Source organism: Ambystoma mexicanum, chromosome 6p (genome assembly GCF_040938575.1).
Source record: "Ambystoma mexicanum isolate Mex_15411 chromosome 6p, UKY_AmexF1_1, whole genome shotgun sequence".
In the NCBI taxonomy this organism is placed as follows: Eukaryota; Metazoa; Chordata; class Amphibia; order Caudata; family Ambystomatidae; genus Ambystoma; species Ambystoma mexicanum.
In genome coordinates this window covers 1,377,689,883-1,377,709,533 of record NC_090935.1, presented here as the reverse complement: position 1 = coordinate 1,377,709,533, position 19,651 = coordinate 1,377,689,883, and the positions used below count along the sequence as shown (strand labels likewise).

At 44.9% G+C, this 19,651-nt stretch overlaps 1 protein-coding gene across 2 annotated transcripts in view; it reads right to left on the bottom strand.

Annotated features, from left to right (window-relative positions):
* The window catches only part of TECRL (trans-2,3-enoyl-CoA reductase like), a 1,221,034-nt gene that overhangs the window by 261,070 nt on the left and 940,313 nt on the right, over positions 1-19,651 (bottom strand). For both annotated transcript variants that reach the window (XM_069626096.1, XM_069626097.1), the window contains one exon: positions 14,224-14,309. In XM_069626096.1, coding sequence (XP_069482197.1) covers positions 14,224-14,309 — 86 coding nt within the window. The remainder of the gene's footprint in view (positions 1-14,223; positions 14,310-19,651) is intronic.

Here is a 19,651-nt window from a genome sequence, read left to right as displayed (position 1 = left end):
CAGAAATAGGTGGTTAGCAGGGAAGAAGGAGGGAGAAGGAAGATGCGAAGCGGAAAGTCTTGAGAAGTTTCCAGGATTAAGGAGATCCAGCTCAAGACGGAAAGAGGCAGGGAGGCTGTTGATAAATTGCTCCAGTGGAATTATACAAAAAGAATAGTCAGTTTTGTACCATACATTTCGCCAAGTCGTGGGACATCCAAAGATCTCTGAATACAACTGTTCTATATGGCCACCCACCGCCCATCCCAGATCTCCTCCCATCTCCAAAATAGCTTGCACTGAAAACATTAGCCAATCACATCTCACAACTGTGCTTTTCAGGAGAGTGTGTCTGCGCTCATCATCACTGTTGTCACTGTAAGCATTTCTAGTGAACATTCTTGCCCAGGGACTGACACTGGAAGAGAAACATGTGCGTTTCCGATGGAGACCTCAAGAGCAGATGTGTCACAATTACTTTGTGAATAATTCTACAAATATATAGCAACATCTGTTAACAGTTTAGATGTCTAGTGGGGTATTATTCGTGAACTTTGCACAATGTCAGTAATTTTATGGGCGAAGTCAACTTTTCCCTGGAACCTCAATAAAAATGAACATATACTCTGCAAAAGGTGAATAAGACTCACAAAACAGAGAGAAATAAATATGGCCAAACAGCTAGTAAAAGACTGCTTGACTGTAAGGGGGCTACTGCAAGAGATATACAAACACCCATCACACAAATCCAGAGCTAAGGGGGGCGTGGTTTCCCCAGATGAAAGAAAGTCATCCGTGGGAGCCACCAACCAAATTTGTAATTCCATATATGGTTGGTGTGAGTCTAAAATTAGGAAGATTTCCTCTCTACACTAACTCTAGTGTAGAGAGGAAATCTTCCTAATTTTAGACTCACACCATTTAAGGTTGGGGGTGCAGGGTGCAATTCCCAGCCCTCAGAGAGGGGTCCCTGATACACTCTTCAAGAAGGTTGAGTGATGCAATCACCTTTCACCCAATGGGATGCTATTTCCCAGCACTTGCGCATTCCTCTCAGCCCAAGCTTTACCACCCGGTGGAAACATTCACTGCCCGCCGCAGTGAATCCAAACTTTTCTGTATCATGCTCCACAATGTGGAGAGAGACCCAAAAGCAAACACCAAAAGTGCAGCCGTGCTTACAAAAAGGTGGCAGCTACCCAGCCAAAGCAGCATCAGGCCTAATCCATGAAAGAGTCCCCCAAGCAGAGGGAAATACACCAGATACGGCCTAATGGAGATGACAGCTATTCAGGGAGCAAAGGCAATGGCAAACATTTCTCTCATTTCTCACGCTTTTCCATGATATTCTTGATCTTCCCCTCTCCTCAGGGACTCTGCTCTCTCCCCAAGCTAGTCGCGCAATCCATATCTGAGTATTTTTTCTGAACACAAGTAAGGAATCTCCGAGATAGCGTAATAATATAGTATGACTTTTTGTGTAATATGAGATAACAGATCATTTAAGTTAGCGACTGATAATTGTCGAGAAATTAAGGATTCTGGAACAATTCTGAAAACAGCATTTGCTTGACCAATGATGTATTTTATCCCAGAGCATTTAGGTGGCCAGAATATGTGGTTACAAAGCCCGCATATGGAGATCCCTTATGTGTTGCAAATGGTATACTCAAAGCTACGACTAACGTTATGCACTGGAATCAGAAAACCTTTGTTGTCTATTTTATAAGTCACATAACAGAATGTCCCAGAGTGGCTGGAGAGAGACCTTCCTTGAAAATCTACATTATTACATGTCCCCCTCTCTTTCTCTCTTTGTTGCTCTCTATCCCTATGTTCTCTTTCCCTTTAGTTCTCCATATACCTCTCCCTTACACAAATGATACCTCTCGTTCTTACTAGATCAAGCCGACGCGTAATGTGAGCGGAGGTCCAGCAGGTCACACATTACATACAGGTGACAAGGCTGATGTCCACTTCCACTGGCAGTTTCAGGCAAAATGTGCCCATGTTGTCACGACTCAGCAGAAGAAATACACTGATGTCCGTTCCTATTTGTTGTAAAGTATGCGGAGTGAATAGAACACGTCTTTCCTCTCTTCTTGAGCAAACAGCTCCCAAGCCCAGGCCAAGACGATTTATGAAAGGACCGGAGGACGGTTTTGATGCCCCAATATCACATGATGGGGTGAATTCAGGAATCGCAGTGCTACTGTTAGGGTTGGACTCCACCATAAAATTGTCTCAGGCACCAATTAAATGATTGTTCTGGTCAAATGCACTGTGTGAATTTGAATAAATATGTGTTCAGTAACATTGGAGAATACTATCAGCTGTGCTGTGAAGTAACTCATCTAACTGCCCCACTTTGGCCAAAATACTGGCCAAATTTGACAAAAATAGCCAGTTTGCCTATATTTCGTACATTGTCCTATAGGTCAGTCTGAGCTTGGTTACTATAGTAATGGCATCCACCACCGGTATCCAGGGAATGGGGGATAACTGAGAAAGGCTGACTCAAGACTCTGCATACCGTAATCAGGACAGTTTCTAGGCATCTTGCTGCCCAAGACAAAACATTAGAGTGCGCCACACTGCCCCGACTGGCACACATCACTCCCAAACTATACCTCTGTGTCACGCAACAAAACCCCTCCTCAATATCAATAAATCATTGCTATACAAATGAAGCTGGTTTCATCACATTGTAATTCAACTACTTTACAGAATAAATCTAATGTGAACACACAGCTGTTGCTGCCCAAGGTAATCGTTCTTCTGTCACCTGCTCTAAGGGAATACCTTGCCTGAATGCAGTTCCAAACTGTCTGTACTGGCACACTAAGGTGTAACCAGCCTTCTGGTGTCTGAGAGCCCACTGACCGCTGGCCCTGTGTTGCAGGCGTTTGGTTCATACCACCACACTTATATTTTGCAGGGTGTAATAGTAGAGTAACCATATGAATTATTTTCTGACAGAAGGTTATCATTCCAAGATGGGCAGTCTAGTAAACTCCCTTTTGTACTCTTTCAAAAAATACCTCTATGAGATTGGGAACGTGGACAACTAGTGTTCTTGTCTGCTCTGCATTAAATCACACGAGCATTTTCAGGATTATAACAGTGATCAGAGATCCCCATATTTGATAAATAAGTCTGTGATAAAAGGGTTATATGTGTGAATCTCTAAATGCATAACAGACACATGGCTTGGTGCTTACATGACTGTTCACAACACACCCTAACATTACAATGTTTGTAACCATGAACCATAAATTCTCATTCGGACACCTTATGTTTCTGGATGTGAGTATATAATGGCTGCAACCTCAGCCACACAAATGGGGTACAATGGCTCTGTTGCTTCTTGTATCTGGAGTGTTTTAGATGAGGAGGGGCTCTGTCTCGTTGTCAGCATGCCCAGCCTGAAATACAGAAAGATCTTAAGGGAATTATATCTATAGACAGGAAATTATACCCTACAAGAGCCACCCAATACACAATGCACAGAAAGGATACAGAGAAAGGATTGTACCTCTTACAAACTGTAGCTTGACCAGTAATAAGCAGATGCAGTGTTTTAAAGAAAACTATCTTCTAAGGCATGCTAAGGGGTTCACAGTTACTCAGCCACTGCCTCCTCACCATTCAGCATGACTCATGGGTTATATCTGCAAAATGTGCAGGCCCTTGCTTTATCTAACAGAGTTAGCATTAGCATCTCTTATTAGTGCTGGCATGCAGCTAGTGAAACTCATGGTGTATGTAGAAAGAGTGTTTGGCCTACTGGATGTTCAAATTGAGGCAATTTCTTTGATTGCTTTGTGTGATAAGTTTGGCCATAGTATGGCATACTCATCAGAGCCAGATACACAAAAGTTCCAGTGTGCTATTGTATGGAAATGGGACACATCAAACAAAAACAGGCATAGCTGCACTTGGAAACATGGATGGGATAGTGTTTTTTCCAGCAGGTGTCTGAAAAGCACTGCTGACATTCACTGCAAAGAATACCTGAGCCAATGAATGCTACGTCCCTGCTGCATGCCCGCCCACACGCCCATCCAACAAGAATCCTGACACGCGTTCTTATGTACTCCACTATTAAAGGTGCTGTAAAAAGCACCTGTTTAATGGGATATTTGCATCACAAATAGGAATCAAAATGCCAGTCCAATCAGCTGCCGCGCACACACTCATTAAGGGAGGCATCAGAGTTTGGCAAGTAGGAAAGGTGTCGCAAAGTGAAGATTGCTATATTGTATGTGTTCCAACACTGTTGCAAGCATTTATAATTTGAGCTACCGCAAAATTGCATAAAATATATCACTGTTAAAAATGGTTCACTATGGCTGTGACAAAATGATTTCTGGGTTGCAGGAGTTCAGGGATGAGTAGTGACTGAATTGCCTACTCACCCCCAGACTGCTATTAAACCAGCGGATATCCCAGCCATACGGTGAAACGGGCACAGCCAACAAAAGATGTGCCATGCCCCCTTGACCTCTTTTGGTAGCGTAGGCTGAGGACAGACAATATCTTGTGCAGCGGTGTGAGCTGATAACGGTAGCAACCCAAACAAAGCAACTACAATGGTTCCAAAATAAAGGAATGTCGTATCAAGTTTCTATAAAATATAGACCTTTAGTATAATAAGACAGTGCAATCAATAAATTAGAAAACATTAGAAAAAAAATAAAGCTGTAAAAGAAGACACAGAGAATGCAGACTTTTGAGAAAGGGCACTCTGGGATAGGAGGGGTGTTCAGGCAATCAAATTGGGCACCAATGGAAATGGTCAACTATGGTTTAATGAGAGTTTAATGCTGTGGAATGCAGGAATTCAGATACAATGCTTCTTTCTGTGTTGTGAGTTCCAATCCAGGGGCTCAGGGACAAAACTGGTCCTTGCTTTCTTCACTACCACCCTCAGAAGGCCAGCTGGCACCTGCAGGGCCCGTTCACATCCAGTGAGAAGCCTTGGCACTAGTGAAGCTGGCAGAGAGGCATATCTTGGTCCAACAGCAGTTCACCCCCAATGTACCCCGGATGGATATGAAGGGGAGCTTGCCTCTGCCTTGGAACACCTGCCTTAATCTCACAACTCTCAACAAGGCTTTCAAAAAGACTGCTCTCCCAGCAGGCTACAAACTAATTATTCTGTTCTTCTTGTAGAGTACCTAAGGAATCAAAGAAGAAGTAGGAGACCCCTTCCTTATAAAGGTAAAAGGTCCTTTTGTTCACAGAGTGCCACTATGAAGGTTCGTTCACAGGTGGCTCCAGATCAGAGCTTCCTAGGCTAGAGACAGGTGTTGCCCAACCTCACAGAGGATCAAAGAGAGGCAGCTGCCCCTGTGTATTGTCCTGCTGGCTGCAGAGACAGGCATTCTAGGGAGAACAGCCTGACCATGGCTGGTCTTGGCTGACAGTGGTGACACTTGTATCGTACACATCAGATGCTTTCATAATTATGTGAACTATCAGCCGCCATACCAAAACACAGTTATGATTTATATTTCGAGATTACCCTGCCGCAATTATTCGTATTTTGGGTCAGAATTGCAGATTTAAATGCAACCACTTTCTGCAGTGGCTGTTCTGGCACAGTAGCTTTGAAACAGGGCATATGTGACCTTTGAACCTGCTGTGTGCCACTGGAGGGCAGGAGCTGCAGATCAGGAGACTAATAAAGTAGGACAAGGGTGTGCACTATGCTTTTGGTTTAGATTTTAATTTAAGGGGGTGTCTTTTTGGAAGACCACAATTTCTGAGTTGGATTACCCCCATCAGAGATGTCCTCTCTTTATTAATGCAAAATGTCACACAGGATTGGTCCACAGCAAGCTGGCTGTAAGGAGCGTAATCCTTGTGGTGCAAATTGTGCCCTTTGCCTTATGACATCACTCCCAGCCTTACCTGCAGGAACTAGAGGGGACAGGAAAAGGAAGAGGGCCCTCTCTGCCCCTTCCCATGCCTGCTGACTTCAAATTGACTTCTGTGATCTTCATCCTTGTGTGGGGGTAGCATTTGCTATATCAGTACCTCACTTAGAAGCATGGTTCCCAGGAAATCTCTTAGAGGTACGTTCCTGTGCCTGGCTGGAAGATGTTACCCTTCATGCAGGAGAATCAAACAGGTAGCATCCTGGCAATTTTTCCACATGGCTGGAGCTGTTTACACTTCACACCAGTCGTGTCATGGCGGGCCCTGCTCACAGGGTTCCATGTCATTTCATCGCCCGTTTTTATTTTGCAGCATTTTTTGCCACAGATTTTTTGTTGCAAAAACTCATCACATTTTTTTTATGGGGGTTTAACCCCCTTCCCACCTATTTAGAATCTAGCACCCCAAACCCCCAGAAACATTATATCCCTCTACCCACCCCCCATATTTTTTGATGTTTTTTATGCGGCAAAAAATCTACAGCAAAAAATGGCGCAAAAACAAAAAGGCCATGAAAAGACATTGTACCGCTCACAGAACTGACTCTTACTGTGTTTTCAAATTGTGGTGGCTATATAACTTTGTGCTCTTATCAGTCACCATGCCATAAGTAAACAGGGCTTATATTTATTTAGTACCCGGCGAGGGAGAATCAGAATGAAAGAACCAAAACATTAGAGTGATATCCCATGTGAAGCTGTTTAAATTTCTGCACATAAATGTTCCAGGTCTGCAGCAGTCACAGAAGTAGCAATGCAGCTGCATTTGATGTGCCAACGAACAGGTCAATTTGTTAATCCTTTCTGTGGATATGCATGTTATTTCTAATTAAACATTTTTTTTCATTTGAATAAAGGTTGAAAACTACCAATTGAAATAATGTTTCTTTTAAAAACGAATAAAAGCAAAAAATAAACAGTAAATGCAGATAAATACAGAAAATATGAACATGAAATAAAGACTTATACACACAGATTAAAACAGTGCAAAAATAAATGTCACAAAACATGGAACTTTTATAATTTAGATCAGAGGTGCAGAAGATTAAAAAGTAACCTCTGCCTGCAGGAACTATCAGAGATGCACATATGACCTTTGAACCTGCCCGATGCTACTACTAAGCTATGGCCAAGGGCACCTGTAGGCTGTCCTAGCAAAGGCTTGTGTGTGCAGTGTATATTTTGCATAGAGCATTTATGAGAGGTGGTCCGATTAGCAGATCTTCCTTTCAGCAACACAATTACCCATATCATATTATAGCAATAAAACCCGATCTGGCAGGCCGTATCTGGTGGTAATGCCCCAGGGCAGGAACAGGTTTTACTGCTAGTAGCACCCCAGGTTTTCAATCGGAAAGCCCAGGTGATGATAGCAATTTATTTTGTTTGAATGAACAGGACATGCTCGCGGTAGTGAGCAGCTTTCAGGCTGCCCAGAATGCAGACTTGTAGTGGGCGATTCAGCCTGTGATCTGAGCAACCTGATTGGCTGGATGCCCCATCCCGGGTGCTAATACATGTTAAAAATGAAAAAAGTCAGGGCTTTCACACTTTCGTAAATAGTAATCCATCGCAATGGCTGATCCAATTTAGTCCTGAATCATTGGCAACGAACTTTAAAGGACAATGATTCATGTTATCTGCTGTGCTGTCAGGTGTGTGCCATGGCCTTGTGTGGCTTCTAAGTAGTTAGGGAGGATTGTGATTGTATCCTGTATATAGAAATTCTCTTGTTAAGTATTTATAGAATACTCCCTGCTTCCTTTGTTTATAGCATAGTGAGAGTTCTAGGCCATGAAATGGAGTGGGAAGGATGTGTAAAGGAAAAATCATCTGCCTACATACAGAAGCTCTGTGTCTAAGGAAATACATTATAATTGAGAAAAACATATGAAATTCTGGTGATCATGACCCGTGATTCCTTCTTGCTAGCAAGGGTGAGTCCCCACAATGGCCATGAGAAGATCCACAAAGAAAGCAGAAAGGTAAACACTGAACCTGAGACACATGCAGAGGGAAGGTACAACCGAAGCCAGCACAGTGCCTCAATCCATGTGTGTACCCAATGCAGGTGCTCCTGCAATCCTGTGGAGACAATGGAGGTCCAGTGTGGACGTATACCGAGAGGCTTTGGGAGTGGACACTGCACTCACAGACCACAAAGCAGCATTTCCGATGCACGTGTTAGGAACAGAAGGACAGCAAGTCTTCAAGAGCCTCCATGAAGAAAAGAACACAGGCAGAACCAACATATGGCAATGATTCAATTAAGTCTTCAAGAGATTAGAAAACAGATTTGAAACGATAGGCAACATAACAAAACACCATCTGAAATGCTGCTATATGAGAAAAGTGGCAGGGGAAGCGAATTTACGAGCTCGGTAATAAACACAGAGAACTGTGGGTTGCCACATAATTCAGAGAAAATGCAGACAGATAACTTGGTACTAGTGGGTGAGGAGACTGCTACACACAAAAAGCTAATTCCAACCAATAATTCTCCCATGGAAGAAGCCATGACACTAGCCCACAATTTCTAAGAGACAGGGAAAATCCTTATTATAAAACAGCTATCAATCAGGAGAAAATACCAATCATGCTGAGCATTGTGCCTAACAAATCACTGAAGGACAGCAGAAGCAAGTGGAGAGAAGAGAAGAATGCATGTGGTATGAGCAGAGCCTGTTGCATGTCTCTAGACAGCGAGGATTCCTAGCACCCCAAGCTTACAACTGTCCATAGAGTCTGGGGCAGAGAGGACATGCAACTCCCGAGAAGCATGCAAAAAACTATTGGCAGTTCATCAATGCAGATTAAACAGCACACAATTGATTACAAGCGACACAATTGAGTACACGGATCCATTAGATGGTAAAAGACGTTCTAACACAGAACAATAACTTTGAAATTCTACATTGTCAAGATAGGGGGTCTGGAGCTGGGATGATCTCACCAAGGAAAAAAGAAGATAACCCTTAATTCCAAAGCAAGAAAACATGTGACACCTGTGAAGACCAGAAGCCACCTCGAAATCTTGGAGACTCAAGCAGAAGTATTTCAAACATCCATCGGGATCCTGTAGGGCTAGATTCATCACCTAGCCTTCAAACAGCACCCCAAACCATTAAAGCAAAAGAAGAGACCAGTACTGGTTACAGTAATGGTAGTACCTTTGGAAGTACTTATCATACTGATTAGAAGTAAAGTAATTGAACCAGTGGAGGCCACAGAGTGGTTAACGCTTATAATGGTACCATGCACAGCATCAACCAACAAACTGCTGCTATGGGTGGACACACGAAGCCTCAGCACTGATGTTATCTGCAGCAAAATCCTACCAGAGGTAGTACTGTTTTCAGTACTCAGTAAAGGTTTCCTTGAATTTAGACATGAACATTGCTTACCACCAGGCAGAAAGACACCAAGCATAGCGGTTGCTGTTTAGTCTACGCAATGCCCAACCTGTGTTCCAGAAGATATTGTTTTGCTGCATAACTTGCTTAAGATGAGTCAAGTACTACTGGGAAGGTCATGATGCATTGAAAGATAGAAGAGGAAAACACTACCATCTTCCAGGCTGCTGAAGTTCCAGCAGCAACTATTAAAAGACAAATACATTATCTCCAGGCACAGATGGAGTGCTTGGGGTACTTAATTTCAGAAGCGAGGATACATCCAAAAAAAAGACTAGTACAACGCCTAGCTGAATCTCCATCCCCAAAAGACAGAAAGCAACTGAAGTAAACCATGAGGATGGAGGAACACAACACAGGGTTTGTTAAAGATTTCCAGACAATGCCAATGTTTCTCAGGACCTCATTGCTTAAAGGAACATCATACAAATGATCTGAAAGCTGTTAAGAGGCTTCCAAAGTAAAACAGAACGAAAGGTACCATATACCATGCCTGTGCCGTTCTGAACATGTATCGAGAAACTAGTGTGCCAGTAGATCCCAGTGCATACTGCCTGCTCCCGCAGCCTGACGCAGAAATGCAACAAAAATACCTGCACCAATGACTTTCATCAAAATGACTGTCCATTTCCCAGCTCTATAAAGAGAAATGTCAATACGCATAAGGGGTCACGTTCCACCTAATAACCTGTCTCTGAAAAGCTACTTTCACCTCCAGATTGACCGCAAGCCATGAAGGAAAACATTAGGCTGCTCAACTCTGTTCACAAAACACCCAGACTGGCCAGGCTCACGTCAAACATTGTTAGGCAGAATTATATGCAGTACCCTTTAGGAACACCACACACAATTAGGACTACAAGTGACAGTACACATTCACTTTTGGTACAAACATGTACTAGACAGTAAAGTGGTAGTGATGGCTGAGCAGCCAGACTTATCTCAAGAGCAAGTGAGCAGTATCAATAGTTACACAAAGGACAGTGATTACTATGATTCAAACACACACTGACTCAAGGTTTCTGAGTAAAATAATATACATTTATTTACACACCAGTTATTAAACATTTCACTATTATCAAGCAGTAGGAAAATCACTGTCTTAATACACCACACCACACCCAATAGATTCCGGACAAGTTAAACTCAAAATGAAGTGTGAGCAAAATGGCACTCCAGCAATTTAAAAGGGAGGGAAAGACAAAGTTAGACAAAAGTTGAGCAGCACCAACAAGTAAGTAAGCAGGGCAATCTAGAAAAAGGATCTAGAATGAGGAGATCAGATTAAGAGGCTAGGGCCAAAGTCAATGTGTCAAAGTCTTTTGCTCAAGATCACACAGTTCAGGGTATTTCGCGGTTAAGTCTTTGGCAAGAGTTCAGAAGAAAGTTGGTCAGGCGAAAAGTTACTTTAAAGAATAGAGAAGGACAAGCCCTCGGATTGGCGAAAGATTTCACACACTTTCACTATGGCTGCACCAAACGAACAACCGGATTTGGAAAAGTACCTTAAATGGAGAAGAGGCTGTAGCTGAGGCGGACGTTCCTGGCATTTCCTGCAGGCTCACGGTTCCTGAAGCGACTGTTGGACTGACATGAAGTAGGGAGACTGGAGGGTCCTGCACCACCAAGGGAAGAAACCAGCAGCAGAACAAAGCAATGAATAAAAGGTGTGCTACTTAAAACCCAAGCAGGGTCCAACCTTCCTGGCTATCCGGTTCACTATAGCTCTGTGTAGCAAATTTGACCAGAGGAGGGAGGCCTGGCTTGCAGTTTGGTGAACTGGTTGTTCCCATCAGCTCAAGGGGAGAAGATTCCTTGCAGATCTTCCCTGTCGATGAAGTTTGGAGATTCGGACCCACAACAGGGCTTCACCGGGAGGTTCAGTCGAGGTAGAGGTCCTCTTCTGTCAGCTTCTCTTCGGTTCTCTCGATCCAGTGGCGACTCTGCCTTTCCAACCTCAGAGACCTGCTTTTTATGCAGTTTTCCCCCATTCACAAAGCCTGGCTGTCGATTGACACAGCAGGGTGGCTGTCCTGGCGGGACAGTCACCTAGCCAATCAAACAGGAGTGCAACTTGGGTTACCAAGGGAACCCCTGGCAGGGGTCCTAAAACCCCTCCCTCACATCCTGCCTACCCAGACTTTCAGGCACCTGAGTAGGGCTTCTGTGCAGAAGCCCGCGAAAGGACAGTGAACAAAGGGACCAAACCTGGTTTGGCGCACAGACAAAAACAAGAGAAAGACTTTTACAAAAAGAAATGGCAAATAAACTCAGCCGGAACCAAATTAAAAGAAATATGGTCCAGCGGGTTTAAGTTCGAGGCTACCAAGATAGCCTAAAACAATACCAGGGCTATTTACAGTAACCGCGGTAGGACAAATCGGGTAGTTATCACTACCACCAGCCAAGCCTTAATGAAAAGGGAACTAAACAATGTTCCATGAGAGACAGACAAAAAGGGATAGCTAGTAACCCTTTCCAGTACTCTATGTAAGATAGCTTGTACTGGGCCTGTGGATTTAAAAGGACTAATAAAGTCAATGGCAACTTTACATGTTCTGGAAGACAGTAGTTAGTCCCAGAAAATGCAGTCTGAGTGGCAAGTCTGAAAAATACAACCCTGTGTCACTGCACTGAAGGTGATGTGTAACACATAGTACAAAGATGATGCCTATAGAGTAGGTGAGGCTCCACAGTCTCTGAACACAAAAATGCTAAACACACACAGCAAAACACATGTATGTGTAGGGAAAACAAGTTCCCACTCGTACCAGGTGAAAAAAATAAATCCTAGAAATCCAGCAAAGCTGCTGAGGGACTCAGTAGCTAAGGGAAATTAGCCATTTTGGAGCATTCTCCCTAACAAACATGCATGATCATCACTACACAGTTCAACACATACCTGAGTGGCAAAACATGCAAGACGATTGCCACAATAACCAATAGCGGCTGCATAACAGCACACATGCCTAACAGTGGCACATGCAGTGTCCAGCATACATGACATGCAATAGATACCATGCCAAATTAATCATAAGCCAAGTGTGGGAGCAGTATTTTGTCTGTAGCTGTGACTGGGGCACATTTCGTTTTATGATGCTTGCAATTGACCAACCAATACTTTATTTAACGCAGGTTTTGTTTCAGGAGACTTTTAGGCCTCATTATGAGTTGGGCAGTATTTCTTCAGTAAATCCCCCAGAATACCACGCAACTGAATTACCATTACCACCACTTGGTGGCGGCAGAATTACAGCCGGATTACAAGTGGCGCTGGCGGTGTAAATCCCCATTTGTTATGAGTTCATAGGACTCTATGGGGCTTTTTTGGCATACATACTTGTAATGAGGCCCAAATTTGCTCCTCTCAAGTTCTCTCAGGTTTATATAATAATAATTCGTTTTTTATATAGCACTTTAATCTAAAGTGCTTTATGTAGGAAATATTTTCATACATTACAATTATTACCCAATCGAAATTGGGACTCATTTATCGACCTCGGAAGCATGAAAGGCTGAGTTGGCGTTGCCAGGATTTGAATCTGCCACCAGCAGATCAGACAGAGATCACAGCAACGAGCATTTAAACCACTGAGCCATCTTACCTGTTAGGCATTACACAAAGCTTGTTTGCTCTTGGAACCATGTTGGGACATGCGCAGAACACTACCTGCAAAACTGCTGTCTGGCGGTTTCTCGAGTCAAGGCCTGTTTGGATCATGTGACTGATGGAACTTGTTAGGTGGGAGATAAGGGGAGTTGTCTCAATCGGAGTGGTGAAATAGCTCCTCGGCAGAAGGCATGCAGAAGGAACTTGTCACGTGATACTTAATTTGGATGTCTGCATCAAGTTCATCAAGGGTGTCCTGCATTCTGCACTAGCGGGACACTTAGATTGTAAGGAAGTCATCGACAGTGCAATAACATCCCACAACGTTACACCAATCTCAGAGGCTGGTGTGTCAATACTCCTTTACAGGAGAGACAGGCACACAACCCACAGGCACCAGCACGGATTCTCCAGAGGACCACTTCAAGAGTACATACAAGCCAGATGATCAGAGATTGTGTGATTCACCAACAACATAACAGGAAGGAAATCCACAACAAGAGGAAGGGTGAAAGTTAGACTTGTGGACATAGACAGGTGAACACATTGTAAGCTCAGTGCCTATTTAGATGGTGATGGTCTGCCAGACCATGGCAATAACCAGAGATGGTAACGCTTGGTGCATGGAAAGAATAGTGCTGTATCAGAAGGGTTAATCATGTGTCAGTGAATAACTGGTCTCCATAAGACTAGAAGTGATGGACAGCATTGATCCAGTAGACAATGACCTTGGAGAGCAGTGCTACCCAGAAGCACCACAGGAGGAGGAATTCAACGAGCTGGAAGAACAGAGACCAAAACAGGAAGAGTCCTCAGCAAGGGGGTCTCCGGAAGAAGGTCAGGAACTGTACCAACCATGTTTCTAGATTATGAAATGAACTCTGAGCCCCTTGTGTTCTAGTTCCCTTTAAAAGCGCAACATATCCACATCCGTTTTAAGGGAGGGGTGATGTAGTATCTGGTGCGCTTTCTTTCTTTAAGGTGCAAGCGTCGCGTCACAGAGAACCCGAGTACAAGAAGTAGAGTTTGTGGGCCGAGAAGGACACGAGTGAAGCGCACGCAAAGAAAAAGCATCTGCTCACGCATGCCTTTGCTTCTCAAGAAATAAATCATAATTCCGAAAAACATATGGGGATTCTAGTCATTATTATCCTCCATCCTTGCAAGCAAGGACAAATTCTAACATTATTGTATTTCTTCAAAGTCAGGTAAAAATAGCAAGGGCAAATTCAACATTTTGACAGACATAACTTTACTAGAAGTTCCAACCATGTGTTACCTCGTATGTGTAGTTCGGACAGCAAACAAGAAGTGACAGCCAAGTGAAAGGGTTGCAGGTTGGACTTGGAAAACACACTCTGCTTCCTGATAGAAAGAAACAGAACATGAAGTTAAGAAGCATTGACAAACATAATTCAATGTTCCACAGTAAACATGTACTTCTCATAAAGCTAGCCATTTCAGTAATTCCTTGTCAGCAGGACAGTGGATATATTGCTGCAACATGTAATGCTTAGATCAACTTCAGTGCTTGATTTGTAGGGGTATTTGCCAGGCCTGAGCCCGTGAACTTATTTCTTAGCACCAACACGTATTGTGTCAGACTAAGTTCAAATTGAAGGGTTGTAGAAGCAGCTTTCTTTGTTTTTATCCGTCAGTCAGACCAGGTCAGTCCTTGCCACACAACAAGTAACAATATTGTGAGCCATGCTGTAAAATGTTGCTAGTTAGCAAAATTCACAAATAACAATGAGCCAGAAGGTGGCAGCCCTGGTCGCTCACGCAGATCTGGCCCACCTCGTTGTCTGGCCATTTTTGCTCTATTTGTCACAGCGTTTTTTAAAGCAGGGTACAAACCTCATGCCTCCCTCCCACTCACCCTGCATCCCCCTCACCCCCCACTACCTCATACATCATTATTAAATGCTTCCTATCTCGTCCCCCTCTAAAGAACTGGCCTGCCACCTGCTCCACAGGCAATACAGACTCTCTGCCCTGTCCAAGAAGAGAGCACATAATTAAGCCTGTGTCTCTGCCACCTCTAGCAACACGGCCAAATTATTTAAAATTATTTAAAATAGGCAAGGAACTGGCCAATCCTGTTGCAGTCTCTACCTCTCATGTTCCCTTGCAGGCCCTCTGTATGGCTTTGGCCTCTCACTTCTCTAAAATTTAGGACATCCTGACCTCTAGCTCCTCTTCTTCTCCCTCTTCTGCTCTCAGCCCCCCTTTGGCCATCTCTCCCTCTCCTCCTCCTTTCTCCTCGTTCTGACAAGGTTTCTAGACAAGTCTGATCTATGAAAGTGTTGTCCAGAACCAACAACGACCATATTCACACCCTCGCTCCAGCCTTGGCTGATTTATATAATCACTCCTTGGCCACTGGAATGTTTGAATGTTCCACTGTCCCCTCAAGCACTCCCTTGAGGACCCCCTCCTCAAGAAGCCGTCTGCCGATCCTACCTGCCCGGCAAACTATCACCCAATCTCCATCACCCTTTTTCTGGGCAAACTCTTGGGAAAGGTGGCCATCTCCCAGCTTACCCTCCACGCTAAATCTGCTGGTTGTCTCCATGACCATCAGTCTTTCTTCAGAGCTGCCAGAGGCACTGAAACTGCTCTCCTGAACACCTGCAAAGATCTGCTCGCTAGCTTTGATAGTAGCATTCCTTCTGTCCTCATCCTCCTTGATCTCTCCTCTGCTTTCAACATAGTCAACCACCCCATCCTGATCAATCGACTCCGTACGAATCTGGGCATCACGGATAAGGCCCTAGAGTGGCTGACCTCCTTCCTCTTGGACCACCCCTCCCAGGTTCAACTTGGTCCCTTTCTCTCCGCCACCTCTCTCTCTACCTGTGGTATTCCCCAGGGCTCTATCCTCTCACCCTGCTTTTTCAACCTCTACCTGGAACCTTTGGCCCACCTGATCTCTTCCTTCTCCTCTAACTTTCAGTGTTATGCGAATGACACTCAGCTTTCCTTCAGGCTTCCCTCAGCCTCCTCTCCTCTCTCGCTGACTCCTGACTGTCTATCCATAATTCAGGATTGGTGCGCCTCATACGATCTGTGACTTAATGCCAGTAATATAGAGATCCTTCATTTGTGATCCCTGCCCCTGCGTTCCCTCTCTCACTCTGGCCACCCGCCTTGGGCCCTCTTTATACGCCCTCCTGCAAGGCAAAAAAACCTTGGTGTCATCTTCGACTCGACTCTCTCTTTCTCTCCTCACATCTCGGACGTCGCCAAGAAGTCCCACTACCAGCTGCACCTTCTCAAAGGAACTCTTCCATTTCTCACTTTCCCCCAAAAGCTCATTGTGTCCAGATCCCTGGTTCTCTCTAGGTTGGACTACTGCAACAGCCTTTTTTTTATCTGCCTTTTTCTACTCTCCACCCTCTGCAACTAATACAGAACGGGACTGCAAGTCTTATCCTCGAGCCCTGAAATCTCTCCACTGGCTCCCGGTAGCTGAAAGAATCAAGTTCAGAGAGAAAGACCCTTTGCATTGTCCTCAATGCTTTCTGGGGCTGGGGCCCACACTACATCCAATGTTCTCTTCCAAAATACCTTCCTTCTCGAACCCTTTGGTCAGCTATCTCCAAATCTATAAGGGTTAGATTCTTCTCCATGCAGAGAGCGGGGGGTAAATCTCTTTCCTCTTTAGGGTCCTCCCTCTGGAATGGCCTTCCTACTCCTCTCAAACTTGAGCCAGACCACCTGAAATTCCAGAAGCAGCTCAACACATTCCTCTTCTCCTCTGCCTTCTCTCCTCCCTCCCCTGCTGACCTACCTGACCTATCTGTCTGCTGTACTGACTGGTTGCTTGGCTACCCTCAGAGTCTCACTTGGTACCAGCCTCTTTCATGATCAGTAACCCTTGCACTGCCTCCAGGCCTACCACGCTCTTAGGGGTTGTAACTGTAACCCTACAGTCCCTTGTTCTCCTTGCACTACCCAGAGCCACGCTGCCCTGGCTGCACTTAATCAGAGCATTGCTGCCCTGTGTTCCCCTCCCCTCTGCCTTGCAGCCCCACCTCCCTTTCCACTTGCAGTTCTCTTTCTGAACGAGACAAGGCCTAGTAAGATCGTTTGCCTTGTCCTCCCTCTGTCTTCCCTTCCTTGTCTTGTTGCGCCTAGAAACACTTGTGTGCATGTGCGTTATAAATGACTTATATTATATCATATCAATGGTGAAATGGCCACTGCGCGTTAGGCGGGTACCCCGTCATGCTGGTCAGGTAAGCACTCTGCTTTAGTCAGGCTTGATGACATTGGTGCTGCTCTTCTACTGTAATAACTATCAACACTGCTGCAGCTGTGTGGATGGAGAGGGCTGGTGGAGCAGGCAGCAGCCAGGCAGTCAGGGAACCCTGTAAAACTCACTAGATCTGCAAGTGGGCACGCACATGTATATGTGCCTGTGTCTTCTACAGCCGGGGTCACTCAGTGTGCACATGCAGGGCTTTGTAAAGCTGGGAACATCGCCTTTTCTTCTGGTTCTTCGATCTGGTCGACCATGAGATCTTGCGCAAACACCTACAAATAGCTGCCCACTTCTCTCAAGAAGCAACCAACTGGATCCAATCCTTCCTTAATAACCGTACGATGAGAGTCTTCTCATTATCAGCAGCAGCCAACCCTACCCCTATCACGTGCGGCGTGCCTCAAAGATCTTGCGTCTCCCCTACACTTTATAACATTTTCACGAAGCCCCTTTTTGATGATCTAGACAATCTGGGTATCACCTACACTAATTACGCCGATGATACCCAGATCCTCATCCCGTTGTCGGGGGATTATGACAAGGATTTGGCCTTCGTTAATAAAGTGTACCTCATCATCCAGGCATGGATGGCCTCACACGGTCTATGCCTGAATGATGACAAGACAGAACTTCTCATTCTAGGCTCTACACACTACCTCAACAAACTGGGCCACAAATACTCATCGTTCATAATTGACGATAACAAAATCAAGGTAGCTAAGGAGGTTAAAACCCTCGGCTTCTATCTAGATTCCACCCTTACCTTCAACAAACAAGTGAACGCAATGGCCTCCGCCACTTCCTACACTTGAAAACTCATCAGGGCAGCCAAACCCTTTCTCTCTCCCACCAACTGTACCACCTTGGCCTGGGCTCTGATCCTGTCCAAGTTGGACTATTGCAATGCCTTATATGTAGGCTGCAACAAATATATCTCTAACAAAATCCAAATCCTCCAAAATAATGCCCTTAGAGCGGCCCTCAGTATCCCGAAGAAAGCCCATATTTCAGATTCCAGAAGATCTGTCAATTGGCTATCCACCAAGGACAAGATATTCCTTAAATCGGTGTCTCTGATTCATAAATGCCTCCACCAAGCAGCCCCCCAATACCTCATCGCCAGATTTACTAGACCTACCTTCTCCTGCCCCTCGAGAACGGCCAATTCCAACCTTCTTCTGGTGCCCAGGTTCAAACGTACTACATAGGGGGGCAACAGCTTTCCAGTAAAAGCAGCGCAATTCTGGAACTCCCTCCCTCCTACTTGCAGGGAGGACCTACCCTACCACCAGTTCAGAGCCAGGACTGTCCACTGGCTCAAATCTCTCGACTCATAACGACTCTCAGATACCCAGATCCGCCACTACCATGTGGCTCCTCATTGAATGTAAATATGTTTATAGTATTGCCTTTAATGTCATGTTCTACCCTTCCTATTTGGCGTGATACATCCGGCACTGTAACCTAGCTGGACCTCACCCCACTGTATGTAACTAAGCTTTGCAACCCTCTTGCTGCCTTTGCGCCTGGCTACCGTTGGGTTAGGTGCGCATTACAAATAAATAAATACTAAATACTAAAATACAGCAAGCATGGGGTGCATGAATATGCAGGCACATGGCAGGCCGTCAATTTAGTAGGTCTTAAACATGCATTAGCATATCATTGCGAACAGTGCTGCACCGGAGACAGTGCCATTTGTTGAGCAGAGGAGCACCGAGAGGACAACAATAGGACAGTCAACAGCCAGCAGCACTGCAGGAGGCACAATGCCAATCAAAAGGCTGCTGTCAAGGAGTAGTGCATGTGCTGAGTGCCACCCTATAGAAGACAATCTTGCTGAGGAGTTTGGCAGGCAAGTTCATCAGTTCAGTAATGATTTGGTCTGCATTTGTCCATTTCTTTACTATGGGAAGAAAACTTATGTGCTCTGTTTTCTGTGGATAGACAGTCAAAATGCTCTACTGCTACCTATACAACGAGGGCAATTTGGTAGCAGGGTTGATGTGTTTAAAAAAGCAGAACAACTATTATGTGATGTTATGGTTTTTTAATGTTTCAAATTTTTTATTGGTCTTATAGCCACGCCCACCTGGTGTCTTCCTGCTTGCCACTCTTTTCCCTGCTTAAGGAGCTCTCCAGTCTCTTTTCCTTTGCAGCTGGGGAGCAGGTGTAAGTTGATCTAGGTCACCTGGCCTAAGCCCCGCCCACCTGGTGCCTTCCTGGTTGCGGCTCCTTTTCACCACTTGGCAAGCCCCACCCACCGGGTGCCTTCCTGCTTGCCATTCCTTTTCACCATTTAGCAAGACCCACCCACCTGGTGCCTTCCAGCTTGCCGCTCCTTTTCACCACTTAGCAAGCTCCGCCCTCCTGGTGCCTTCCTGCTTGCCGCTCTTTTCCCTACTTAAGGAGCCCCCAGCCTCTTTTCCTTTGCAGCTGG